This window comes from Sinohyriopsis cumingii, chromosome 8, assembly GCF_028554795.1.
Source record: "Sinohyriopsis cumingii isolate HCF-2022 chromosome 8, ASM2855479v2, whole genome shotgun sequence".
Lineage (NCBI taxonomy): Eukaryota > Metazoa > Mollusca > Bivalvia > Unionida > Unionidae > Sinohyriopsis > Sinohyriopsis cumingii.
The window spans coordinates 76,124,973-76,148,697 of NC_142968.1; the positions used below are offsets into that span (position 1 = coordinate 76,124,973).

General features: G+C 34.6%; 1 protein-coding gene across 10 annotated transcripts in view; it reads left to right on the forward strand.

Moving 5' to 3' along the window:
• The window catches only part of LOC149793895 (neogenin-like), a 253,342-nt gene that overhangs the window by 218,981 nt on the left and 10,636 nt on the right, over positions 1 to 23,725 (forward strand). For 3 of the 10 annotated variants that reach the window (XM_089967829.1, XM_089967830.1, XM_089967832.1), the window contains exons 21-26: positions 2,406 to 2,570; positions 5,603 to 5,797; positions 7,029 to 7,058; positions 8,955 to 9,035; positions 18,139 to 18,375; positions 23,064 to 23,212. In XM_089967829.1, coding sequence (XP_089823955.1) covers positions 2,406 to 2,570; positions 5,603 to 5,797; positions 7,029 to 7,058; positions 8,955 to 9,035; positions 18,139 to 18,375; positions 23,064 to 23,212 — 857 coding nt within the window. The remainder of the gene's footprint in view (positions 1 to 2,405; positions 2,571 to 5,602; positions 5,798 to 7,028; positions 7,059 to 8,954; positions 9,036 to 18,138; positions 18,376 to 23,063; positions 23,213 to 23,725) is intronic. The other 7 variants (XM_089967835.1, XM_089967833.1, XM_089967831.1 and 4 more) reach the window with 7 other exon arrangements.

Below are 23,725 nucleotides of genomic sequence, written 5' to 3' on the forward strand. Positions count from 1 at the left end.
CTCATGTCAGCTAGAATATGAACCTTCTCGGTTATTTCAGTTAACACATAATTTCTAACTTTAATAGACCTCAGGTAAAGGAGATTGTGGGTTTGAACACTGGCCATGTCATGCCAAAGACTGGTATAAAAAATGTACTAACAGCTGCCTCACTTGGTGTTCAGTATTAGGAGGTTAGTGTAAGGACTGGTCGGCCTGGTGTCAGGATAATGTAACTGGGTAGGGCATGATGCTAAATGTCTGCAGTATGATGCTTCAGTGCTACAGATCACTGCCACACTGCAGAGGTTGTAGTGATATGACAGAAATTTTTTCAAAGCTGCATTAAAAATCAAATCACACAGATGCACACACACACACACACACACACATACACTTTAATCGGTCAACATATGAGCCAGTTGTCTGGTATTTACAAAGAGCCTGCATTTCCATGCAGCATTACTTTGTTGAATGATCGCCAGATCTCGCATCTGAATCCGATTGCAGTTGGTTCTTTTCCTGCATAGGTTTTTATTAGATTAACCTTTGGCCTCAGAAAATAAGAAAAATGTTGGCCACAATATTTGAATCGTGTGACCATACAGTGTAAGAATGGTTAAGTACAGTGTCCAGTTTTTAAACACTGTTTTAGCTTCTAAAGAGATGAATTAAGGTTTAATTGCTATGAATGAGAAGAAAATTATTCTGTTTTACAGTTATGAGGCAGGTAGAGGTCAATACAGTGTCACTTGATTTTGCCAGCATGTGTTAAAGTAACTGTGCCATGCTGCTACCATATGGTTTTGTCAATTTCATTGTTTTTAATAGGAAATAATCTCTGACCTCACAAAGAGGAAACTTGGATGGACTTTTTTACATGCAGTTGTAGATCTGTTGTTGATTATTATGTATGATTTATGATCAACAGTAGCAGGAGCAATTCAAATGCCACATTTGTTGGAAAAGATATGTAATAATGAAAGGTAAAGATGATTTTTTAAAAAAATGGAATGTGATTAAATCTTATTAGCAAAAAATATTTCTATTAACTTTTTCACATAGATGTTTCATTTTCACTGTTTCCAACAATTTTTGTAATTAATTTTTTTCCATGCTAGGATCTGTCATGATGAAATTAGCGTTTGGAGCAATGTTGTTTATTTAAGAGTGTTTAAATAGGGTGGTTTATACATTTAATTGTTCTTGAAACTTTTATTTGTGTCATTGAACTGTGTTATCACTTGCATGCTTGGTTAATGTGTACCTGTGTACCTGAATTCATGCAGTTATCACTATCACCAGATTGTCTGGTATGTCTGGTACTGGTGCTTAACAACCAATAAGTTTACAGGTTTGAAGTGCAGCATCATTAAGCTAATAATTCCAGCTGTTATTATTTGAACAGGTTTTTTGCAATGTGATTGAATATAAACAATCATATAATGCTGGTCTGGAATTTTTCACATCAGTAAATTCTGTCGACTTTGTTTGGTTCCAAGTTTCCAGGTAATTTTATTTCAAGCTTTATTTGTACTTGTGCCTTACACAATAATAATAACAACAAAAAGCCCCCAGCCACCTATTAAAATTTGCAACCCCCATTTAAAATGCAGTCCTTCCTGTACACCAACACTTGCCACTTTTGCCAAAAGGAAGCATATGGCAGACTTTACAAGCCAATCTTTTGAAATTGTATCGCATTTTGCTTTGACAGTATGCACCACTAGCTGTTATTAATGGTCAGGGTCATATGACAAGCCTGAGATTTCACTAAAAATGGACACAATTTTGCTTTGAAAGATTCAAATGTACACAATTTTGCTTTGAAAGATTCAAATGTATAGAAGGCAAGAGCAATGAATGCTAAAAGAACATGTGTTGTACACAAGTTTAATGTTAAAGCAAAAGGAAAAGCCTGGTTTGAACAACAACAAATCAATATTTTTATATAAAAATGACCATATAAAGTTCCTTAGATGACTGGCTTTGCCACTCTACTCTGTTATACTATACACGAGTCTATGATGCTTGGCTAGCAAAAATGGGGCCATGTATTAAATTTACTTCATGAATGCTTCGGTAAAATGTACCCATTGATAAATACCCAACCAAGATCATTTAATCCTATAATAATTTCATGCTTTGAAAAGGTTAAAGATGTAAAAGAAACATTTTAAAGCTGATATGTTTAATTTATTGTCAATTATTATAAATCATAATTGAATACTTGTATTTTTGGCTTTTTTCTGATCAATCTTTGATTACTTTGATTAATCGTCTTACCACTAGCCGTAATGATTGGTGTTGTTTCTGAACAAAGTGCAAGTGATGCATTAATGATTCTCATTGAATAACATACATAAATTTCACTCTTGGTAAAAGTGTATGATTTACTTCAATTGATTTCATTTTTCATTCCACAGGTGATATAATGTATCACTCAGGCAGTGACATAGACGACAGATTGCCCCCTCCACACCTACATACATCCCAAAGCCCACCTCAACCACAGCCCCAGCAACAGAGAAGCATTATACGACCAAAGCCAATCATGATACCTGTGGATACACAGATGCCTCCAAGAGAAGGTATATTCGGTTGCTAATTAGAACAAATTTTGACTTAAGTATTTCCAGTAGGATAGTATAGTATTTAAACTGAGTGTCATTTATTGAAATGGTCTGTTTTTATGGGGTTTAACATCATATGTCAGCTCATGATTGGCTGTACATGTCGATCAGAATGCCTAGTGGAAGAAGATCCCAGTAAGACACCAGGAATAATTACTGACTTAAGGAAAGCTACTGGCAAGCTTTCTCACGTTCCCATTTTGGTTGAGTCAAGACTAAAAGACAAGTGGAAGAAGGTGAGATGTGTGAGTGGTATGTAAAGGCAAGTACATTAAACCACTTGGTCCCCTCATGCATCGAAAACAGGCTGTATCTTAAGTAAGCTTTTTACAGCGACTTTTATTGGATCTAAATGTTTCTGTCTTTAATAAGAAGTGGATAGACCAGTATCAGCCCTGTATAAAGCCTGTATAAAAACCTGTAAGAAGCCAACTTTGTCATGGCATGGGGTGGAGTGTTTGTAGTGAGTTGTAACAAATCTGAAATATAGGGTCATTGTATCCACTAGGATTGTGTATCAACCTGTAACTTGTACCTGCATTGGTTCATCATTTGCATTAAGTACAGAAAATTATGTTGCATACAATGTTTTAGAGAGAGAAAATGAAATGAATGTGTTTCTGACCTTTACAGGAACTGCATTAATAATGAATGTCACAAGTAAACACCACAGCACTAGTAATCCCATTCCAATATCATCACTGTCAGTCACAAATTTAAATCCACACACAATTTACAGCTTTGGTTCAGAGTACACTTGTAAAGTAAATCATTAAAGTATTTATATGAACCACTTAAAATAGGTGGTTTTAGTGTCTTGATGCAAGTGAAAGCCTTCAACTTCAGTATTGCCTTCAGATCACATTACTTACAGTTATCCTTAAGCAGAAAGCGGCAAAATCAAAACCATGTTTGGCCCTCAGCAGATGAACAGGGTAATTAATTTGTTTAGAAAAGAAGAAATAAATGCACAAGTAGTATACAAAAGAAATAATCTCATGTCAAAGAAATATATCAATATTCAAGCATTTATGTAACAACTTGGAAGAATATCAGGAGGGGTTTCACTATTCAAGTGTCTTTTATTTTGATTGACATTGATGCATGGAACTGAAATGTGTAATTACCTATATATATGGGAATTGGGCACTGTCAGGTGTTTCTGTCGCTAAGTATTAGTCTTGTCACTCCCTCTTTCTTTAAATAACTTTTCTAGAAGATTTTATTTGATTCTGTTCACTGGAATCATGCTTAGCCAGTACATTGGTTACTGGAATGGTCAGTCCAATGGTTGCAAGTTCGGCAGACTACAGAAAGATGTTACAATACTTTTATGATCAGTGTCTTGCTTGAAGATTCAGAGCTCAGCTGGCCATGTGTCTTCAGGGTCATTTTCATCAACTGAAAAGAATTATTTACTTCTGCATCATTAGGTACAGAAAGTTGTACTGGCCTGCCACTGGAATGAAGTGCATTTGGCTATTGATTGTTATAATCTCAAAGCATAGCAAAACAACTTACTTAGCATAACATTGCTTAGACAGTTTGGCAGGAGATCGCAAAGTATTATATTTATGCATGAATAATATGTGTATTTCAGTCATTTATCTAAAATGCAGACTTAAAAAGAACAAGAATATAAAACTCATGTTGTGGATGGATCATCATAGCATATTCCACTGTAGAAATGTTAAGGCTTATCAGATGTTGGATATTTTCTGTATGTGTTTATTTTTAAAATCCTGATAAAGAATACAAAATTCATTCGGACTTGATTATATAAGTCTTGATCTTTACTGTGTATTTCAAGTAGACTTTGCTTTTGCCCTAACAAAGGATGAATACTGTTGAAGATGTGGCAATGATGATATCATCCATCTTTAATTTACTTGCTCCAGTTTATCAAAGATGCCAAACATAACATTTTTTGTAGAATTATTTTGAAGTTATAGTGAAAATTCTGCAATGCAAATTATGTTGGTAAAATTCAAAAACATCAGAATTGTGATGGGATAAAAGTTAAAGGATGAAATTTGATGTGGGCTTGGGTAGGAAGAATATTTCTTATGCATCAGTGTGACAGACTGATAAATAAAGTATAGTTCCTTAATGTTAAAAAAACAATGTACATGACAATAAACCAGTTGATTACATTGTGAATAGGTGAAAATTAGCTGCTGACATAAAGAAGAAAGAAAGAGGCGATAATTCCTGATGAATACTTACTTTTATGCTTCTTGTTGTGGTCAAAAAATGTAAACTAAGTTCTTAAATTAAAGCAATGGTCAGACTATTTATTATGGTTGGACCCAAATTGTTTCAGATTGCACAGGTATATATAGACTCAGAAAAATATAATATGTATAGAAGTGTGATGCTTCGAATGAATCTGTTATCCATTCCTAAAGGCTGTCCAGATTCCAAAAAGTTGATGATGGTATTTCTGACAGGCTGCCTGGAGTCCAAAAAGTTGATGATGGTATTTCTAACAGGCTGCCTGGAGTCCAAAAAGTTGATGATGGTATTTCTAACCGGCTGCCTAGATTCCAAAAGGTTGATGCTAATGTTCCTAACAGGCTTTCTAGATTCCAAAACTTAGATGATGATATTCCTAACAGGCTGCCTAGATTCCAAAAAGTTCATGATGTATTTCCTAACAGGCTGCCTAGATTCCAAAACGTTGGTAGTAGTATTCCTAACAGGCTGTTTTGATTCCAAAAGTATGTTGTAGTATTGCTGATAAGCATGATTTGGGGTCGGCATCTCTGAGTTACGACATATCTTGGATGTATCTTGTGTTTACAAGAGTGGATTTTTATCATGCCTCACATGCATTGGAATGGATGTACTATCAAAAGTCACACATTGGCTTGTCAAAAGGTGAGAAGTCATTTTGTGATAAAGAAACCATAATGTATTGCTTGAGAAGAGAAATGAAACATTTTTATATTAGCATGTAATTTATTCTTTCTGCTTTTTTCTATTCTCAGCAGTTGCAACAGTAACGGCATTCCCTAATGGACATTTAATGCAACGACTTGCTGTCTCGCAAGTGCCCACAACCAGCTGTGTTGAAGACTCTGGGGTGATACCCATGCGTCCAGTGTACCCCAGAACACAATACCAAATGCCTTATGTCACAGGGCCACCTAGGGTAAATGCAGGGGACATAACTCAGCCATCAAGTAAGTATATATTCACACTGATTAAATTGCACCACTGGTGTGAATTGAGGGGTGAACTGTTTGCCCCTTATAATACTGTACAAAGTGTTCTGTGAAAGTAGACCATTCGAAGAATTAAGCTCACTAAAAGAAAGGCATGAAAAATTGTGCAGTGATTTTGTAACCTGTGAATTTATTTTGATTAAAAAAAGCAATTTGCTTTTTTTGCTGTGTGATTTATTTTAAAAGTGAATGTTTTCTTTTGCAGCTATGGAAACATGGCACTTGTAATTCTTCACTAATACTGCTGTGAAAAGCCACACACACACACACACACCAAACCACATAGACACATGCACAATTTTCAGGTGGCAATTGATTTTAATATGTAATATATTTGGTGATTGAACACTTAAGGGTTTGTGCTGTTGACCACATGTTTTCACCCTGATGTTGCTGAGGTTCGCTTGTGTAATGTTTTCAGGGTAGTATCAGTGATGTAGCAGATTAAATTTATTTGCAGAAAGAACATGCATAATTGCATCATTCAGTCAAACTTTTACTGTAAGTCTGATCCAGTGTGCATACTGCATGGATCCAGATCTGCCATGTCATAATGCACTGGTATATATGGGCCTGTTTAATTTGTTAGGATTAATCAGTAGAACAAACAACATAGCCCCTGATCTCCTAGGACATTATGTGATGGAAGATCAAGATATATATTGCTTTTAGTTGGACCTAACTTATAAGTGAGTAGAAATGGTACTGATATTGGGTCATAGAAAGGTATCCTTAGGTAATAAATTGTCTGTATATATGAAATAAGTTTTTATTGCAAATGAGAAATTGCATCAGCTTCATTGTATACATAATATGCCTGTCTGCTTATAACAGAAACTAAACTCATGACCTTCAGCGTTTTGTTTTTGATATGACTGTGTGCACATTGTGTTTGATTTGTAAGAAAGACATTATTAACAAAGATCTAAGATTCATTAAGGCTGTTCCATAAAAACATAATTGGGACCCTATGGAATGTTTATCCATGTGGAGCATTTTTAAATGAACCCCTTGAGTAATCAGAGTACCCTGGTAAACTAAACAAAACCGCTTTCCCTAGGTACCATGTCTTTTTAAATGGAACAGCCTTAAGTATGAAGCTTTCATACTAAAAAAATCAATTTCAGATTTCATCTTCATTTGTCCATATAACATATGTTAAAGAAACAAAAACTTCTATTTTGAACAGTGCATGGATTTTCGTTACCGGATTATAATTGTGAGTCTAACTTGATTATATTTGTTGTTGTGACTCTCTCCAAATAAGTTACAGATAGTGTTTTCATCCTTAGAATTATCACCCCTGCATCTTGAGTTTGTTTTGAGTGATATGTATACTTTTTTTTTGCATGAGCTTAGAATCACTGACAACACATATTTCTCAAGTGAAATTACTGAAATGGAACTGGAGTTTTCAAACATTTGAAAGTTTTGTTTATAATTTTTTTTACATAATAGCTGAATTCTAGGGATGAAAGCAATTTATTTTTGTATTGTTTCCATTTTTCTAGAGCCAAACAAAGGCCGTGACACATTTTTTATTTTAATTAAGATGCTTACATGGTTTACATAGAAAAAATGTGTCGAACATGAATAATTTAAAATTGAAGGATGTAATTTTAATGAAGACTGGTAGAACATGTAACTGTATTGAAAAGTAATAGCAATACTGGTAATTTTACTGAGAAATATTAGCTGCCGTATGTTAATCTGTGTATTTGTTGATGTATCAATGTAGTGCACGTGTGTGTGTGTGTGTATGTGTGTGTATATATGTATATATATATATATATATATATATATATATATATATATATATATATATATATATATATATATATACACACACACACACACACATATACATACATACATACATACATACATATCTAGTATTTGCACTGAAAAAAATTATGTAGCTTAGCCAGAGAAACTTTTTCTTTAATGTGATAGAGGTGTATGAACCTGATTTCCACAAAATTTCTAAATTGTAAACGTTGAATCATTCAGAAGATATCCTATCCATTGATTTTGTTTTTCAAACTTTTATTACGAGAACAGGGGTAGAAGCATTTAACAAAATAAAAGAAATGTGTATAAAATCTAGAAAGACATGATTCTGTCCTGGTTCATCAGTATAGATCTGTATTTTGTAAATTATGTTCAAGTTCATACAATTACGACCACAACACCATATCATTTAAAATAAAAAGGAATCAAACAAAATGAATTTGTTAAAAAATGAGAAAATATGTTCCCTATAATGAACCTTACAGATAGCTGTCATTTTTATTTGTAAAACTTATAAAGTCAGTTGTGCAATTAGGTATATTGACATACAGAATCTCTGAGCATTTGCCTCAGATGTGCGAGGTTGTGGGTTCAAACCCTGTCAGAGTCATACAAAGGACTTGTAAAAATGGTACTAACAGTCTGCCTCACTAGGCTCTCAGCATTAAGAGGTTAATGTTAGGACTGGTCAGCCTTGTGTCAGGATAATGTGACTGGGTGGGACATCATCCTGCATTTCTATGGCATGATGCTCCAGTGCTAGATATCACTTTAAACTGCCACACCGCAGACATCGTAGCAGTATGACTGAAATATTTTTAAAGCTATGTTAAAAATCCAAATCACACCAACTTGAATGTAGTTGACTCTGTTACTCAAGGTGATAATTTCAGCCTCAGTGCACTGAATTTATTTGGAGAGATTTGTGATGATGGTTAAGCTTCTATGCTAGTCAGAATTTCTGTCCGTTGCATCTCATTAACTTGGGCAAAAAGCAGTTCTTCACATGGACACTTGAAACACAATTAGAAGTTCTTGGCAGATGACTTGAAAAATTAACCTTAAAATGACAGTTAAAAAATGAATTTATGATTTTATTTTTAACTATTTAATTTTTTTTTAAATCTTCAGATTGGGGTTTAGTAGGCTGATTTCATTCACAGATTGTAAAAAGAAAAGATCTGAAAAATAATAGACATGGTCAACTCTATTATGTCCACAAAAATTTTAATGGCCTCTTTATGTGGCACAGAGATTCAAACTGGAAAAATTCTGCTTTCTGGTTGGTCAGCAAATGTGCATGGTTCTTTGTTTTGCTTATCAGACAGGTTACCTATTTTGGAAGAGGATGCAGCCAGTCTAAATGACAGCCATGAGGAGCCCTACCCCAGTAGAGTTGGTTATGGCATGTATTTTTTGCATATATCTATACACACACACACACACACACACTGTATAAAGGGAAAGTTTTGCCGCAGTATATTGTCATCTTCCGGGCTCAAATTTCACCATTATAGTCTATCTTTAAGAGAAGGCTTGTGACATTTGATTGGTTAATTTCAAGCCAGAATGACATTTAATCAGTCAAAAAAGCTGACTTGTAGACTTTAGTTTAAGTTGGTGAAATTTCAGGCTAGTTCTTAAATGCAAAGAGTGACATATAACAATTTTGTTTTGAGCCTCAATTAGTTTTGCTTGGTTGTAAGAATGATAATAAAGGAGAAAGGGGAAAATTTCCTAGTATGGACAATAACTTCACTGAAAATGTTCCTGCTTACTTTGTGTTACATACAAGTCAGTCTCTTTCTGGTGGCAATGATGGTGAAACTACTGGCAAGTTGATCACACTGTTTTTTTTTTCTTTCCATTTTGCTTTGGAGGTGGACTTGCTCAAACATACTAACCGTATATGCCTTTAGCTTCAAAAAATATTTCCAGTAAGCAGTTGCTTTGTTACTAATTGCATTTGCTTATTTGCCATGGCTACATTTCTGCTTGCCTGGAATGATATACATTCATGTTGAAATTTTGTCTAACATTGATTTTTTAAAAATTAATGGCTGACAAAAATGACTTGTACATTATTATCACTCGAAGCATTTTTTATCTATGGAATGTATTGTAAGGCATCTAACTTATTATTAAATGGAGATGCAAAGAAATTTGTCTTATCAGTGTTACATTAAATTTAAACCAATATAGATTAAATTTAAGTGATACAAGTCTTTAAGTAAAGTGTAGACATAAAACATTTGATGGATGAATTTTAAGTTGGATTTAAGTCAGTCAGATCACTAGATTAATAACTTAAATTTTAGTCTTGAGTCCTTTTGGTAAATTGTAGAGTTAAATTAGAGCCCAGGTTTAATGTCTGTCAGCTGCATGTGGTTGATGTTCAGAAGATCCTAGGTTTTGAGACTAAATGGAATGAGCAGGGTCATTGAAACATTTTGAAGCTGAATTGGTATTTCAGTTGAAGTAATAGTAACTACTAAATATACAGTATTTCTACTCTTTTTATATTTAAAAGTCTTAACCTTCACATACAACAAAACCTGTATTGAAAGACCACCGCTTTGAGAATCCAGATTCTCAAGGTAGATTTATTGGCTGTGAAATTTTTTGACCTATCATAATGTTTTTGAAAGAAGGTTTGATCTATCAGACAGGTTCTTCGATATGAACAGCAATGGACTTTCAGTGATAGTTAAAGTTTAAGCACCTGAGCTTTTTTACATCATTATGTTTTGTCCAGTTTGATTTGGTTTCTGCACATTAACTTTAGTTGTCCACCCAGACTTTATAGATACCTTGCAATTGAGGTAAGAAAGAACCTTACTAATATTGGCCTCCAAAGGTCTAGGAAACTGACTGAATAAAGGTAAAATAGTTTCTGCACAGTATTCTATTCCGTCTTCTACTGTTACAGAAACTTTCTGCATAGTTTGCACTTGGGGTAAGGAAGAACGCTATCGATTGTGGACTCCAGTTGTTGAGGTCACTCTAATTGAAAGAAAGAAAAACGGTTTCTGTACTGTAACTGCAGCTGTTCATTTGCTGTGGTCACCATTATTCGTGGATGATTTGCACTCAGTGTGAGGAAGAACCCAGTTGATCATGTAGTCGAAAACTCCATTCATCAACCAAACTCTGTTCAGGAAGAATGCTATTGATTTGTGGATCAAACTGTTGAAGGGCAAGAGAACTGAATGAAAGAGGAAAAATGGTTTCTGCACAGTAACATCAGTTCTGCATCCCAGACTTTTTTGGATGGCTTGCATTTAGGATAAGGAAGGCTCCTACTGATTTGGATCAAAAGGGCAAATGTCAAGGTCACTTTGAAATAAGATTTTGTTTTTTATTGCAAATATTGTGGTTATCAACATACAGGACTGTTAAACATTGGGCTGGCATATAATATGCCTTGATGATAATCTTCTGTTTTATTTTCATAAAAGAGTTCTGTGTTCATAACTTATTTAATTTTTTTAGTTATAATGGCCCTTGAATGCAACAATCAAACATATAGAAAGTATGGATTTTAATCAAACTTAGCATACAGGTATATCTTTTCAATAGCTGAGATGAATTCTGTGAATCATTTTTCTATGACATAGGTTCACTGTCGAAGCTCACAACTTATTTTTAGACAGTTTTTGCCTTTCAGCATGTTTACTCAAGCATAGGAAAAGTGTATTCTTTAAAAACTAATTGTTTCAATGTTAAATTAAAAAAAAATATCTTGGCTGATTTATGTATTCAACTTTTAAAATAGGAATTGTTGAAATAAGTCTCATGGTTAAAGCCTACAACTTCTTTTTGACAGCTCCTGTGAGAGTCACTTCCTGTTTTATTTTTAAGATGCTTTTGTTGTTTTCTTTTTTCTCTTTTTCTCTCACAGGATAACCCAATTTGTTATTATAGTGCCCCAAGAAACTAGTACAACAAATGACAAAATGTACAGTTTGCTGGTTAGACTTTACAATAGTGGTCTGAAACATATATCCCATAAGGAATCGGTTAAACACTGCCATTGTAAACTTCTCTTTATACATGAATTTTTGAAGAAATATTTCCCATTTAATAATATATTGCAATACTTGGATCTGTTCATTTTACAAAATTGTTTTACCCATTTTCTATTATCATTGACAAGGTTCAAATAGTGAAGTTGTCATTTTGCTCTACCAAGCATTTCAACATTAAATCAGAATGGTATATACATCTGTATACTGATTCAGCAACAAGCAATACAAGATTTTACCATTCTTTTTGTTCTCTTGCCAGCCTAACAAAATTGAAAGACAATTGGTGCCAAGCTTCTGTTAGTGGTGACATCAACATTGAGATTCTGTGTTAAAGTTTGTTGTTCCTGTTGTATTTTTGTAGTTTTTTGTTAACTTTATTCTCTTGTTCACCCAGTAAAGGCCTTTACAAATGCTGGGCCCAAGTTTGATCATTTTGGCGGGGTCCCTGCTCCTAACACATGGGGACTCCTGTGAGCATGACATTTGGAAATAAACTTTTAAACAAGTTTTATTTGATATTGAACTTTAAAAAAATTCTTCCATCGCTTTAAAATTACTTTCTATCTTTAGATATATTTTTCAAAATTAGTAACTCACAGAACCTCTGTGAGTGCAGGACTTGATAGGTCCACATCAACCCAATTGGCCTAAGGCTGGCCCTCTGTACACCCATGGTAGATGTAAGTCGTGGAACCATCCTTTGATCTCATTTACAACCAGGACATTTTGAATTAAAAACATTTGTGTACAAGTGTGATGTATGGAGAACAGGAAAGATGGAGGTAGCTCATTATATTATTTGCATATTTACAAATATCAATGAAAAAGTCTCCTGGTTATAGAGTGGAAGAGCTGAAGTGATGACCTGTCATCCGTATGGCACATATCCATTAGCACTAGTTAACGCTGCTCATACTGGGAGGATAGTTATGGAATGTGTCACATAGTTGTCTAATGGTCTGGGTGGTCCTAAATGAAAACGATGCCCTTCATACTTTCAGTATAGTCATCATTATTATTTTCAAAAAGTGTTCTTGTTTCTCCTCTTAAATGGACAATCGTATTGACATTGGGTTTTCACCGAAAGACTTATGATGTCCGGTTGGTCTTAAACAAAAATGGTCCCACTCAGACATCCAAAATGCTCACCATATTGAAACTCTTACAACAGCTCCTCCAAATGGATGGTTATATTGAGATGAGTTTTCACTAAAGGACTCCTTAAGATATCCAGGTCGTCATAACGAAAATGGTGCTATCATCTAATACGGCTGAGCAACAGCTAGTTGTATCAACATAGAAATTTGCTTGAAGACTTAAAGTGATCTGTAGTTGGTCCTGAATGAAAATGGTGCCAGTCAGATCTCCAACATTAAATTTCCTGAATGGAAGGTAGCAAGATGGGGTTTTCACTTAAAACACTGTAGCAGTTTGTATCTGGTTTTGAATGAAAGTGGTACTCACCTTATATTGGAGGTATTTATTATTATAGTGCCCCTAGACATGGCACAGTATTGTCCATCTATAAGATCTTTGTGATCACTTCTCTTGAATAAACGGTGGTCATTTGGGATTTTCACTAAAACACTTATTTAATATGTAATTGGTTCAGAATGAAAAGATGCATGGGTGACTGAGCGGTCTAAGGTATTCACCTTTACAGATCACTCACACATCTCACCTCTATCCACTTGAATTTTGAGTCTCAGCTCAACCAATGTGGATATGTGCTACCCAGTAGCTTCTTGTGGGTTGGTGGTTCTTTTGTGGGTTTTTTCACCAGCAAAATCTCCTGACAGGCACATATAGCCTATCATGCAATGAAATGTGAAGTTAAACCCACAAAACCAAACCAGAATCTGAAAGGAAATGGTGCAGATCTGAATACCAGCATACTTGCAGAAGTGAAGGAGTTTCGAAAATCAGGCCAAATTCACATAGCATCAAGTTAAAGGTCAAAAATTAACTTGTACAGGTGGATATTGACCAGACATCATATCTTTAAACCATTGATGATCAGTACTCTGATAAGGGTTTCATGGTTAGTGGACTGTACCTTTTTTTTTCTTGCTGTAATAGCTTGTGCATATGATAAATCCAATAAATATGAATGTTTTTTTTAATCAAACCTAGAATGACCACTCTGGTGGCCTACCAATAAGTGGTTAGAGTGCCTGACTCGGATGTGGGAGGTAGCAGGTTTGAACCCCAACTCAGTCATAGATACAAAGAGCTATTTATGGTTGGTTTGTTGCCTAATACTTGCCAAGATAAATTCATTTATTGAGCTAGAAACCTTATCTAAGCTAAATTATTTTCTTAAAGTCAGTAGTTGGGGTATGACATCACATACAGATGAAACTTCAATTTTTGTGGAATTCTTGTTAGAAAATACTGAATGTGGCTTGTTCAGTTCAAGTTTTCCAGAATTAATATTTTCAGAAACATTAGCATGGTTCAGATAAGTAGTTCCCCTTCTGCCGATATGGTAGCAATGATGAACACCATAAGATTTTTCCATTTACATCTCCCTTGATAAATGGATCCATTTTTAAAAACTAGAAAAGGGCAAAAAAGTGACCCCCTTCTTGTTGAACACAAATAAAATTGTGATTGAAGTTGGTACATGTAAATGAATTCCGGTTATATTGTTCATTTTATCATTCAAAACAGCTGTTAGTATGCGGAAATTTTAATCAACATCATGAATTTCTCGGCTTTAAATAAGAAGTTGTACACTTTCTAAATAATGTTCTCAGCACATTCATATCTATCAGATGATAAATCTATCAAAATGTTACCAATGCTTACTGGTGCCAATACTTTTAGAAATAAATACCCATTAAATAAATTTTTGATATGTGAAATTTGTTTTAGTTATATGTTTTAATTCAGTTTCAGTGTCACGATCATAAATTTCATATTCTCCCTTGTATTCAAGCATGAAAAATATCATCCACCATCACAGCTATATCTGCCAGCAATTCTGTGATTGATTCACAAAATAAATATCACCATCAGTTTAATTCATCCAGCCCCAGCACTGTTATCAGTATCACTGCTGCTATGCCCCAGAATCACTAAGCTGTGTCTAGCTGTTTGTGCCCCAGAGAGTTTTTTCCTGTTTGTAAAATTTTATAAACATCATGCACATGCATTTACTCTTACCTTAATTTCTCTTCTTATATCCAATAAAAACCCACAAAATTATCACCAATTATTCCAAATGAATTTGTCTACACAGTGATATAATTTTTTCCTATTTGTCCAGGACTTTCACAACCTATTTATACATTATTTACAAAGTTATGTGCAGTGTTTTTAGAAATATCATGTCATCAGCCCTTTTTAATCTGTGATATGGTTTGAAACATTTTACACACAAATTTACTTGGCATTGTTCACATACAGTTGTTGGTTCAGATCGAACTTTGTTCAGTGAACGCATTTTGCAGGTTTTTATCTGTGGTATGACCACTGACCAATGTTGACCTTGCTGAATCTGGGATTAAACTTCTACTTTTTCTTTTACCTACAGATTTTCCAAGTAGTTAATGTGCAAGAAAGATTCATTCTAAACTCCAACTGTGTTCTAGCTCTTTCCCTCTTGTTTTTGGTGGCAGTATTATGGTTCCACGATTCTTTCATCAGCAAATATGAATTTACTATTGAAATATTGAAAAGGAAAAAATCCCAGATACTTCCACCATTTCAAGGACTTTCTACCAGTGATGTAAGTTGCTTGCATTTGATCCGCATGGTCTACTCCATTCATGTACATGTTGTACAGTTTGACTGGGAGTGGACATGGAATATCCTTGATGGAACCATCTTTCTGCTTCCGGCTGACAGATGTGGCCTAACCATAAGAGTTGGTACACAGTATTGTGATCTTCTTGTAATTCTTATGTCTCCTTTCTGTTTGATTATGCTTTGGCCCTGCTCTTTCAGCTTTACTTTTTGTCATCCAGATGGAAAACCCTTTCGATTTGATCTAACTGTTCCACAGCCATACATAGCTTTTTTGTTGAAACTGAAGAAATATGCCTAGAGCTGTATAAAAAATAGCTGTCAATGTAGACATGGTGTTCAAGACGAAACAAAGGTTCCATCAAATAAAGAACAACCCTTTGTCTAAGGTTCAATTCTGGTATTGTTGTCAGTCCTTTCTGTATAAACCTGAAAGTCCCCAATCTATCCATTATGAGGATCCGCTTGCACCCATACTTCGATGCCTGTCTTGGTTGGTTTTAAAGGCACATACTGCTTAGAGCCCAGTCATCCTGAAAATGCAGTCATTGCTTCATTAATGGACACCCACAATATGGATTGTATTCTCTAGTGCATGTGTTGCGAATACACGCCAATATTGGTTGAATCTGGGCCAGTTTGTCGTGACCAGTTGTTCTTCAAGGTGGGTTATTGCTGGTGTCAGTCACATGAAAATATATTTATGTATATTTTCAAATCTTGCATGCCTAAATTTCAGGTCAATGCAGGAAGGATGGAAAAGTTTGTCCTTATACCAATACATATCTTGGGTTGGTGCTAGAAGGACTCCCATAACAACATGAGTTCCAATCAGAGCTTTTATCTCGTCTGGTGTTGTTAGATACCACATTTTGTTTGGTGATACCAAGATGCTTTTTTGGGCATATGCATTGGTTTTGTTTGCAATGTCAGAGTATAGTTCCTCTGGAAATAACAAATGAAAAAAGTCAGTTTCTCTTTTTTCCTTGTCTGTGTTCATTGTAGGTCCAGGATTTGGTCCACTAAAATCATCGATTTGGACAAGCCAGAGATGATTGCCCCAATCTGCTAGATCCACACGAACTCTATCATCATGACTATCAGCATCCTCTTCTTCTGACAGTTCAGTCTCAGCAACTTCTTTGTTCGAATCTAAATCTCGCAAAATTTCCAATTGTCGAACATATCTTTCCTCTGATTGCTCAATATTTTCTAGATCAAACCCAAGAAACTCCTCATTTTTGCTCTCATCGTCATCAAAAATCACTCTTATGTCCACCATCATTTACAATTGTTCATGAACAGAACACGTGTAGTGAAACTGCTCAGTAACCCTTGCCTTCTGAACAATTCAAATTTGCACAAATGAAAGTAAAATCATTTCTGATTGGTTTAATATTGGTCTAATTCTTGGAAAAAACCCATTTGTAACCAATCAGACGGGATCGGCCATTGATTGCAATAGACAAACCATGACTACAGGAGGGATCAGCCATTGAATGCAGAAACCAGATCATGCATACAGACGGGATCAGGGCCGACTGAGTTAATCAAAAGAAATCTTGTTTTGTTGTCAAAAATAACAAAAGCATTGACATAATAGATGAGAATGTTTTTGCATACGCGTGGTGGTTGTTGAAGACTCGTGGAGCACGTTTTTATACAAAAAAGTGAACAAGTTCATTAGCAAAAGCTCTTTATTGACATTTATTCCCAATTCAAATGTTAAACAAGTATTGAACCTTTAAACGGATCCATTACTCACACCCACCCACACCCACACACATACTCCCCTCCATCCCTGTTGTCTTGGTGTCTAGCAGGGATGGCATGCCCTTTATTTTTTTCTTAGTTTCTTGGGGAACTCGTTATCTAGCTTATAGTTCAGTCTTTGTTTTTCATCCTTACTGTGTGAGACGTGAGAATTGTCAAGGAAATGTCTTTTGAAAATGGGATTCAAATTCTTGTAACTTTTATGTGCTTCATACATAAGTGTTCCATATGGGAACCATATGTAAGAGGGCGTATAAATCTTTGTCTCCTACCTTGGGATCCCTTGTAGAGAGGTCACACATAAAACTGAAATTTCAAATGATAGCATGGTTATGTATAGTTGTCACTTTGGTGGCAGAGTTTGGATTTCAGTTTTGAACTATTGTTATCATAGTTAATATAGTTGTAGCAGGAACCCGTTTAATGTATATACCAAATTTTGTGCTGTGGTGTTTAGGTCACAGTTTGGCAGTTGGGAGGATGCATGGGGTAGAGTTGTAAAGGTGCATGTTGATAATGTTTCAAGTTTGGCATGGAGATTTGAGATGGTGAGCTATCAAGGTTACTGTTAATCAATATTTCAGCCAAAGAAAATAAACTTTTTTAATTGAGCCCCTTCTGCAAAACATGTTTACCTCTCTTTTTGTATCAAACTTGAGATGTATGATAACTGTTACTACTTTTTTAAGTTCCCAATCATTTTTTAAATAGTACAGGTCTTTTTTATAAAAACATAAAATCATTCCTTGTACCAAATGCAACCATCTAACTCACTAACCAATATACCATTCAAACTAACCACCACTTAGTTATAACTGAAGCATGTTCATATCACTTAGTATTACCTACCATAACCTTACCTGTTAAACTAAGCTTCTGCAGTCACTTGTCTTTACTTGGTTTACTAACCCACTAGCACAGCAGCATTTGACTTTTACCTGTTTTCTACACTTCCAGGTCTAAGACCACAAGAGATACCCCACAATCCTATGTTTACCCCTGAGAAAGTTGGCTTTAGGGATCGTGAGGCACAAAGCCCTCCCTATTCACCTGAAAAAGCCCAAGTTATGGGTATTGCCAGCCCTCTCATGTCATCTGATGCCTGCAATAGCTTAACTAGACGCAACCCACTGCGAAGCTTTTCTGTTCCGACACCCCCTTCATCCAGATGTCCAGATACCCCAAAACATATTGGTAATCATCTCATTTTAGTTTTTAGTGTGCTTGGTTTGGGAGTGGTAGTATTTAGATAATCTGGTGGTGGTGGAACTTTGCTCTTGCTGTGATGTCAACAGAATTAAACCAGTCTGTATTGTGGCCATTGTTATTGATAATGGATTGTGATTGTCATCAGAATTTGAGGGTTTTCATTTTCTTGTTTGCGCAGAAGGAGTCTAAAGTTTCACATTTTTTTAATGTAAAGGTATTATCAAAGACTAAATAAATTTTGTTCAGTCAGAAAAATGTACTTTTGTAAATGGAGGTAATAGATAATGATATAATTTTAAACAAATGAACTTCAAATAAATTGGTCTATATGATAAAAAAAAATGAAATTGCTGTTGCAAGAAGAAGCCTAGACATCCCATATTCTTTTAGTATCGTTATCTTTATAGTAGAAGCAGACTTGATACAGGAAAAAGATTTCCAAAAATGTCAAAACTGTTAAGACTAGGGAATGGATCATCATGTGTGGAGTTATGGTAGGAACTTTACATTCTCACACTCTTATTACATTCCACTTTATCACAATTGTAGCCTTGTATCATCCTGTCCGGTTCTACAAACATTGTTGATTAAATAAACATTTGCTGTTGTGATAATGTGTAGATTTTTAAGTTTTGCTTTTTTAAATAATGCTTGAGAATTATATACAGTGAGTGGCAGTTTACTGTGAAAGAGCACAACTGAACTCAATCATAATATCAAAACACAGGGGCAAGTATTGGAATGTCACCTCCGTTAAATATGAACTATCATATATTCTCGCTTATAAGTCGAGTCCAACTGCATAATGCACTGGCAGATCTGGGTCGGTCTAGTTTGTTATGAGTAATCTATGGAACAAACAACATGGACCCTGATCTGCAGGTGCTTTATGCTACGACAGATCAGGACCTTTGTTATTTGCAGTTTGACTCCACTTAAAAGCAAGTATATACAGTATGTAGCAACTTTGAAAATATACTCGTGACTGATTCCCGATATGTAGAAAGTCACTTTTGGCTTGCATTCCTATATATTTAGAAGAGTGGGAATAATTGTACTAAAGTCTTGTCCTTAATTTTGTCTTGTAAAATCAGAAACAGAAATTGTAGTTAGTCCTTTCAAAGACCAGCAGTCAGTTATTGTATAAAATGAACTACATCGGGTCTTCACTGAGTGTTTGAATCTCAGTCAACAGCCAGCATTTTGATATTTTGATTGTATAATGCATCTCTTGTTTGCAGTAAGTCACCATTTACAGTATGTATCTTTCTCACCAATTCCATACAAACTGTTTTACTTTTCTGTTTCGGTTCCTTCATTTGCATATTCATTGTGCTAGCTGTTGTTTCTGCTTATTGCTAGCTTCTTAGAATAAATAATTCTTTTCAGCTTTCTAATTTAGTAATTCTATTTATACACTAAATAAATGTCAGTTTAGTTTTATTGACCCCCCCCCAAAAAATATTGACATTTATAGATACAATAGTTAAGACAGTTTACATAAATAAGTGCTTAACTTGTTTAGTTTTACTTCTCCTTTCTTGTTCCAAAACTTCATTTATTTATATGGGTATTAATTTTTGTTGTTTTTCACAAAGTTACATTTTCATCAGTATTTAAATCCACAGAACGACCATTATCTGCTGGGTCTTAACTCCATGGTTTTGTAGTAATCATGGCATCCATGAAAAATTGTGAATTTGTGTTAAACCTGAATATTAATCCTTTCCTACAGAGAAAGTAATTACATGGTTACTTCCCTTTTTAGTGTGCTCATAAAACTTGCTGATCAACTTACAGTATGGAGGCATGTGTGGATCATATTTTTTCCTTTGAAAAAGGCAAAATGTAGGCTTTTTTTTCTGCCTAACATTTACAAATATTAAACAAAATTGCTTAATGAAAACCCAGTAAATAGCTAATTTTATCTTTGAAAACAGCATTTAGTGTGCAATAATTTGGAAACAACACTGAAACTGGATTAAAAGATAAAATTACTTATCAAAATTTCATTTGACAAGACTTACTTAAACAGATTTATTTCTTGCAGTATTGCCTCTAGTAGGCATTACTAGTATTTTAATTCATCAATATTTCATCATATATTATTTACAGTGGGATTTTATACAATGAAATTGAACACATTATGTGACTTACTAACAGTTGTGAATTTCATGATGTCGATTTAAAATTCCTGGCATAAACCACTGTTTTTTATTACAAAACTAGTGATATATCAAAGTTTCATTTACCATTGTTTGTCATGATTGTCAGTAAACAGGGGCTTATTTTGTTAGTATTTTTTTAATTTGAAAATATTGATCTACATCTATCGTGTTATTAGTAAATTCACAAATGATTAAAGGGGAGCAGTGTATAAAGAATTTGCTTGAAGACAAATTACAGGTGAGGTGATTATGAACTTCCTTAAATATAATTGACTTTTTGGGGCAGCTTTTGCATGGTTGGTGTTGCAGGGTACCTTCCAAATGATTCAGATCTTTTAATACAAAATTTGACCTTTTGAACAAGTCTGATTAAACTAATAAATTATATGGTGGATATGCATTGGGCATGCATAGTGGGTATGTTCTAATAAAATTTTCTTGGAGGTTTTTAGCAGCTACTTTCCTTTTGAAGGAATGTCAAGATTGAGAAATTTGTGCTCAGTAAAGGATATTGTTGTGGAGTTTTTACCAAAAAGAGAAACATGCAATATTTTAAGTATTTTTGCTAGTAATTTAAGTCACTGTATTTAAGCATCATTAATTTTTAGTGAATCTTTCATTTCTCCATGTTAACAATATCAAAATTAAGCAAATGCCTGATTTAAAAGATGTATAGATTTCATGTAATATATAATTTTTGTGGTGGTTTTACTCCACAAAAGCAAAAGCTTGGAAAAATATGGAAACAAATGAAAATTGGATGTGACATCTTTAGGCCAACATGGTGTGTTATTGATCCACACATAATACAATAACTATTCATAGTGAGCATAAAATTGTAGCAAAAATGAGTGTGCTTGCTAAAGTTTAATGCTTGCTGAAACTTACTTGCTCACTGAAATTGAATGCTTGGCTGAAATTTATTGCTTACTACAAATTTGATTCAGTTTTACAGCAAGCATGGCACATTCACTATTTTGTGATTGTTTCCATCATATCTCAGTTGTAAAGCAGAATGTTTTATAGAACTTTCAGTACTCTTTGTTCAGTCAAACAAAGGAAAGCAGATGGATAAGACTACATAAAAATGAATCGTGTCCTATCATTTCTATTGAAATATTTGATTTGATCTTTACTCATTAATGCAAATTTTGATGACAGCTATGGCATATTGTGTTGCTGTTGGTAACAAATGGTGGTGGCAGCAATAATCAGTGTTACAGTTCTGTATTTTTTCTTAAGTACATTGGTATCAATTTTCCAATAGAACTGTCCTTATTGTTTTGTTGACAAAGATGTTGATGAAAGGACTTTTTTGGGGCATTTAGCTCAATTTCTCTGACACTGTTGAATGTACATTCATGAAACGTATTGCACGTATTCATCATGGAGGGTACTGCTGAACACAGGCAAAAGAAGGTCACAGTGACTTTTCATGCTCCACTGATTATCTAAGTTTTTGTATTGGACGAGTTTCTCTGACACTGTTGAATGCAGTCTTGAAACTTGTGTGCATTGGCCTTGAATGATACTTGTCAATAATAGCAAACATAGAGACAGTGACCTACTTTTCTTGCTTAAGTGGCATTACAAGGTTTGTAGATTATTGTCACATTGAAGTAGATGAGACACAGAATCCCATATAATTCTTTTTGCAAGTCTGATACAGTTTGGGGATGCATCATAACAAGGTCACTGTGTCTGTTTTCACAGTGAATCTGTACCTCATGTCCAGTTATTTCAGTACAATCAGTTGTTCAAAATTTTTCTCTTTGCCCCTAGCTGTTGCTTATTCATATACATAAAATCTTGTATGATATGTTACACATTTTAGTAAATAATCTTCCCATGTTTTTAATCAGCTAACAGTAAGGTAAGTACATTGTACCAAATTTGAGGAAAGCTCAACAGTATTATTTGTCTTGGGTTAGTGCGTTGTTTTATTATACTTGGCAGATTTTAGACCAGTTTTGTGGAACTTGATCCACAGGCTGGCTTATATCATATGGGTCATTGTGGGTCTTTGTCACCATGTTTGCCTACATTATGTAAGTCATTGTGGGACTTGGTCCACAAGCATGCCTACATTATATAGGTCATTGTGGGACTTGGTTTACAGGTTGATCCACGTTAGGTAATGGTCATTTGGGACTTAGTCATTGTGTGAGCTAGTCTATATTATGCAAGTCATTGTGGAATTTCATTCACAAGTTTTTCTGTGTGTTGTAGGTCATTGTGGGACTGCATTTATTAACTGGCCTGCATTATTTAGGTCATTGATCTATATTATTAAATAATCTACTTTTGAGGATTTCTTTTTTTAATTGTAATTTAATTCAAGCCAAAGTATCTAAATTAATCTTCTAGCACCCTTGTGGTAAGCTGTGCATTATGAACTTTTTCTGAGGTCTTTAAATAAAGATTTTAAAATAAAATGTTTCTGTCTCTTTAGTTTTAATTTTTATTGTAAACATACCATAATGTTTTTGAATCTGCCCTTTATAGTGAAACCTCAGCAGAGTGCTAGTCCATACAAGAAGCCAACACCTCCTATATCTAGTGGACCAATCAAACCTCGTACTCCCATGTCAATCATTACCCATAAAGCCCCTGATGTAACACTTGATCCAGGGAAGGAGGTCCCAGATATTCAGGTAATTGCATTTGTAATATTTATTCCCACATATTTTTGAAAAAGAGCAGTGAGCATTTTTTGAAGCACTTCACCCATTGAATCTGTGTCTATCATTGGTCCATCCAACCGTAAGTCCACCAGTCCATATGTTATTGCATCTGTTAGACTGCATGGTGGAAATTCACAAAACTTAAGTTATATTTCTGCAATGGTGACCATTTATGAGAAGAATGTCATCCTTGGATTCCATATCAAGGTGTCTAAGAGGGGCTGAAAGGTCAAACATGCAAGACTTTCACTTTCAGATATTTTCTAACCAGACCTCTAATATGCTGTTATAGCAAGAATGAATTTTGACTGTGATCCCCAAGGTCACTATCTGGGTTGGGTACATAGGGGATGGTGACCAGGATGAGGAGTTTAAATGAGAGAAAAAAGTTTATGAGAAGTGAAAAACTTCATCAGGGGTGTACAGGAAACAACACCCTTTACATGAAGTATGGGGTGGAAAAAATCCAGAAGATGAAATGTT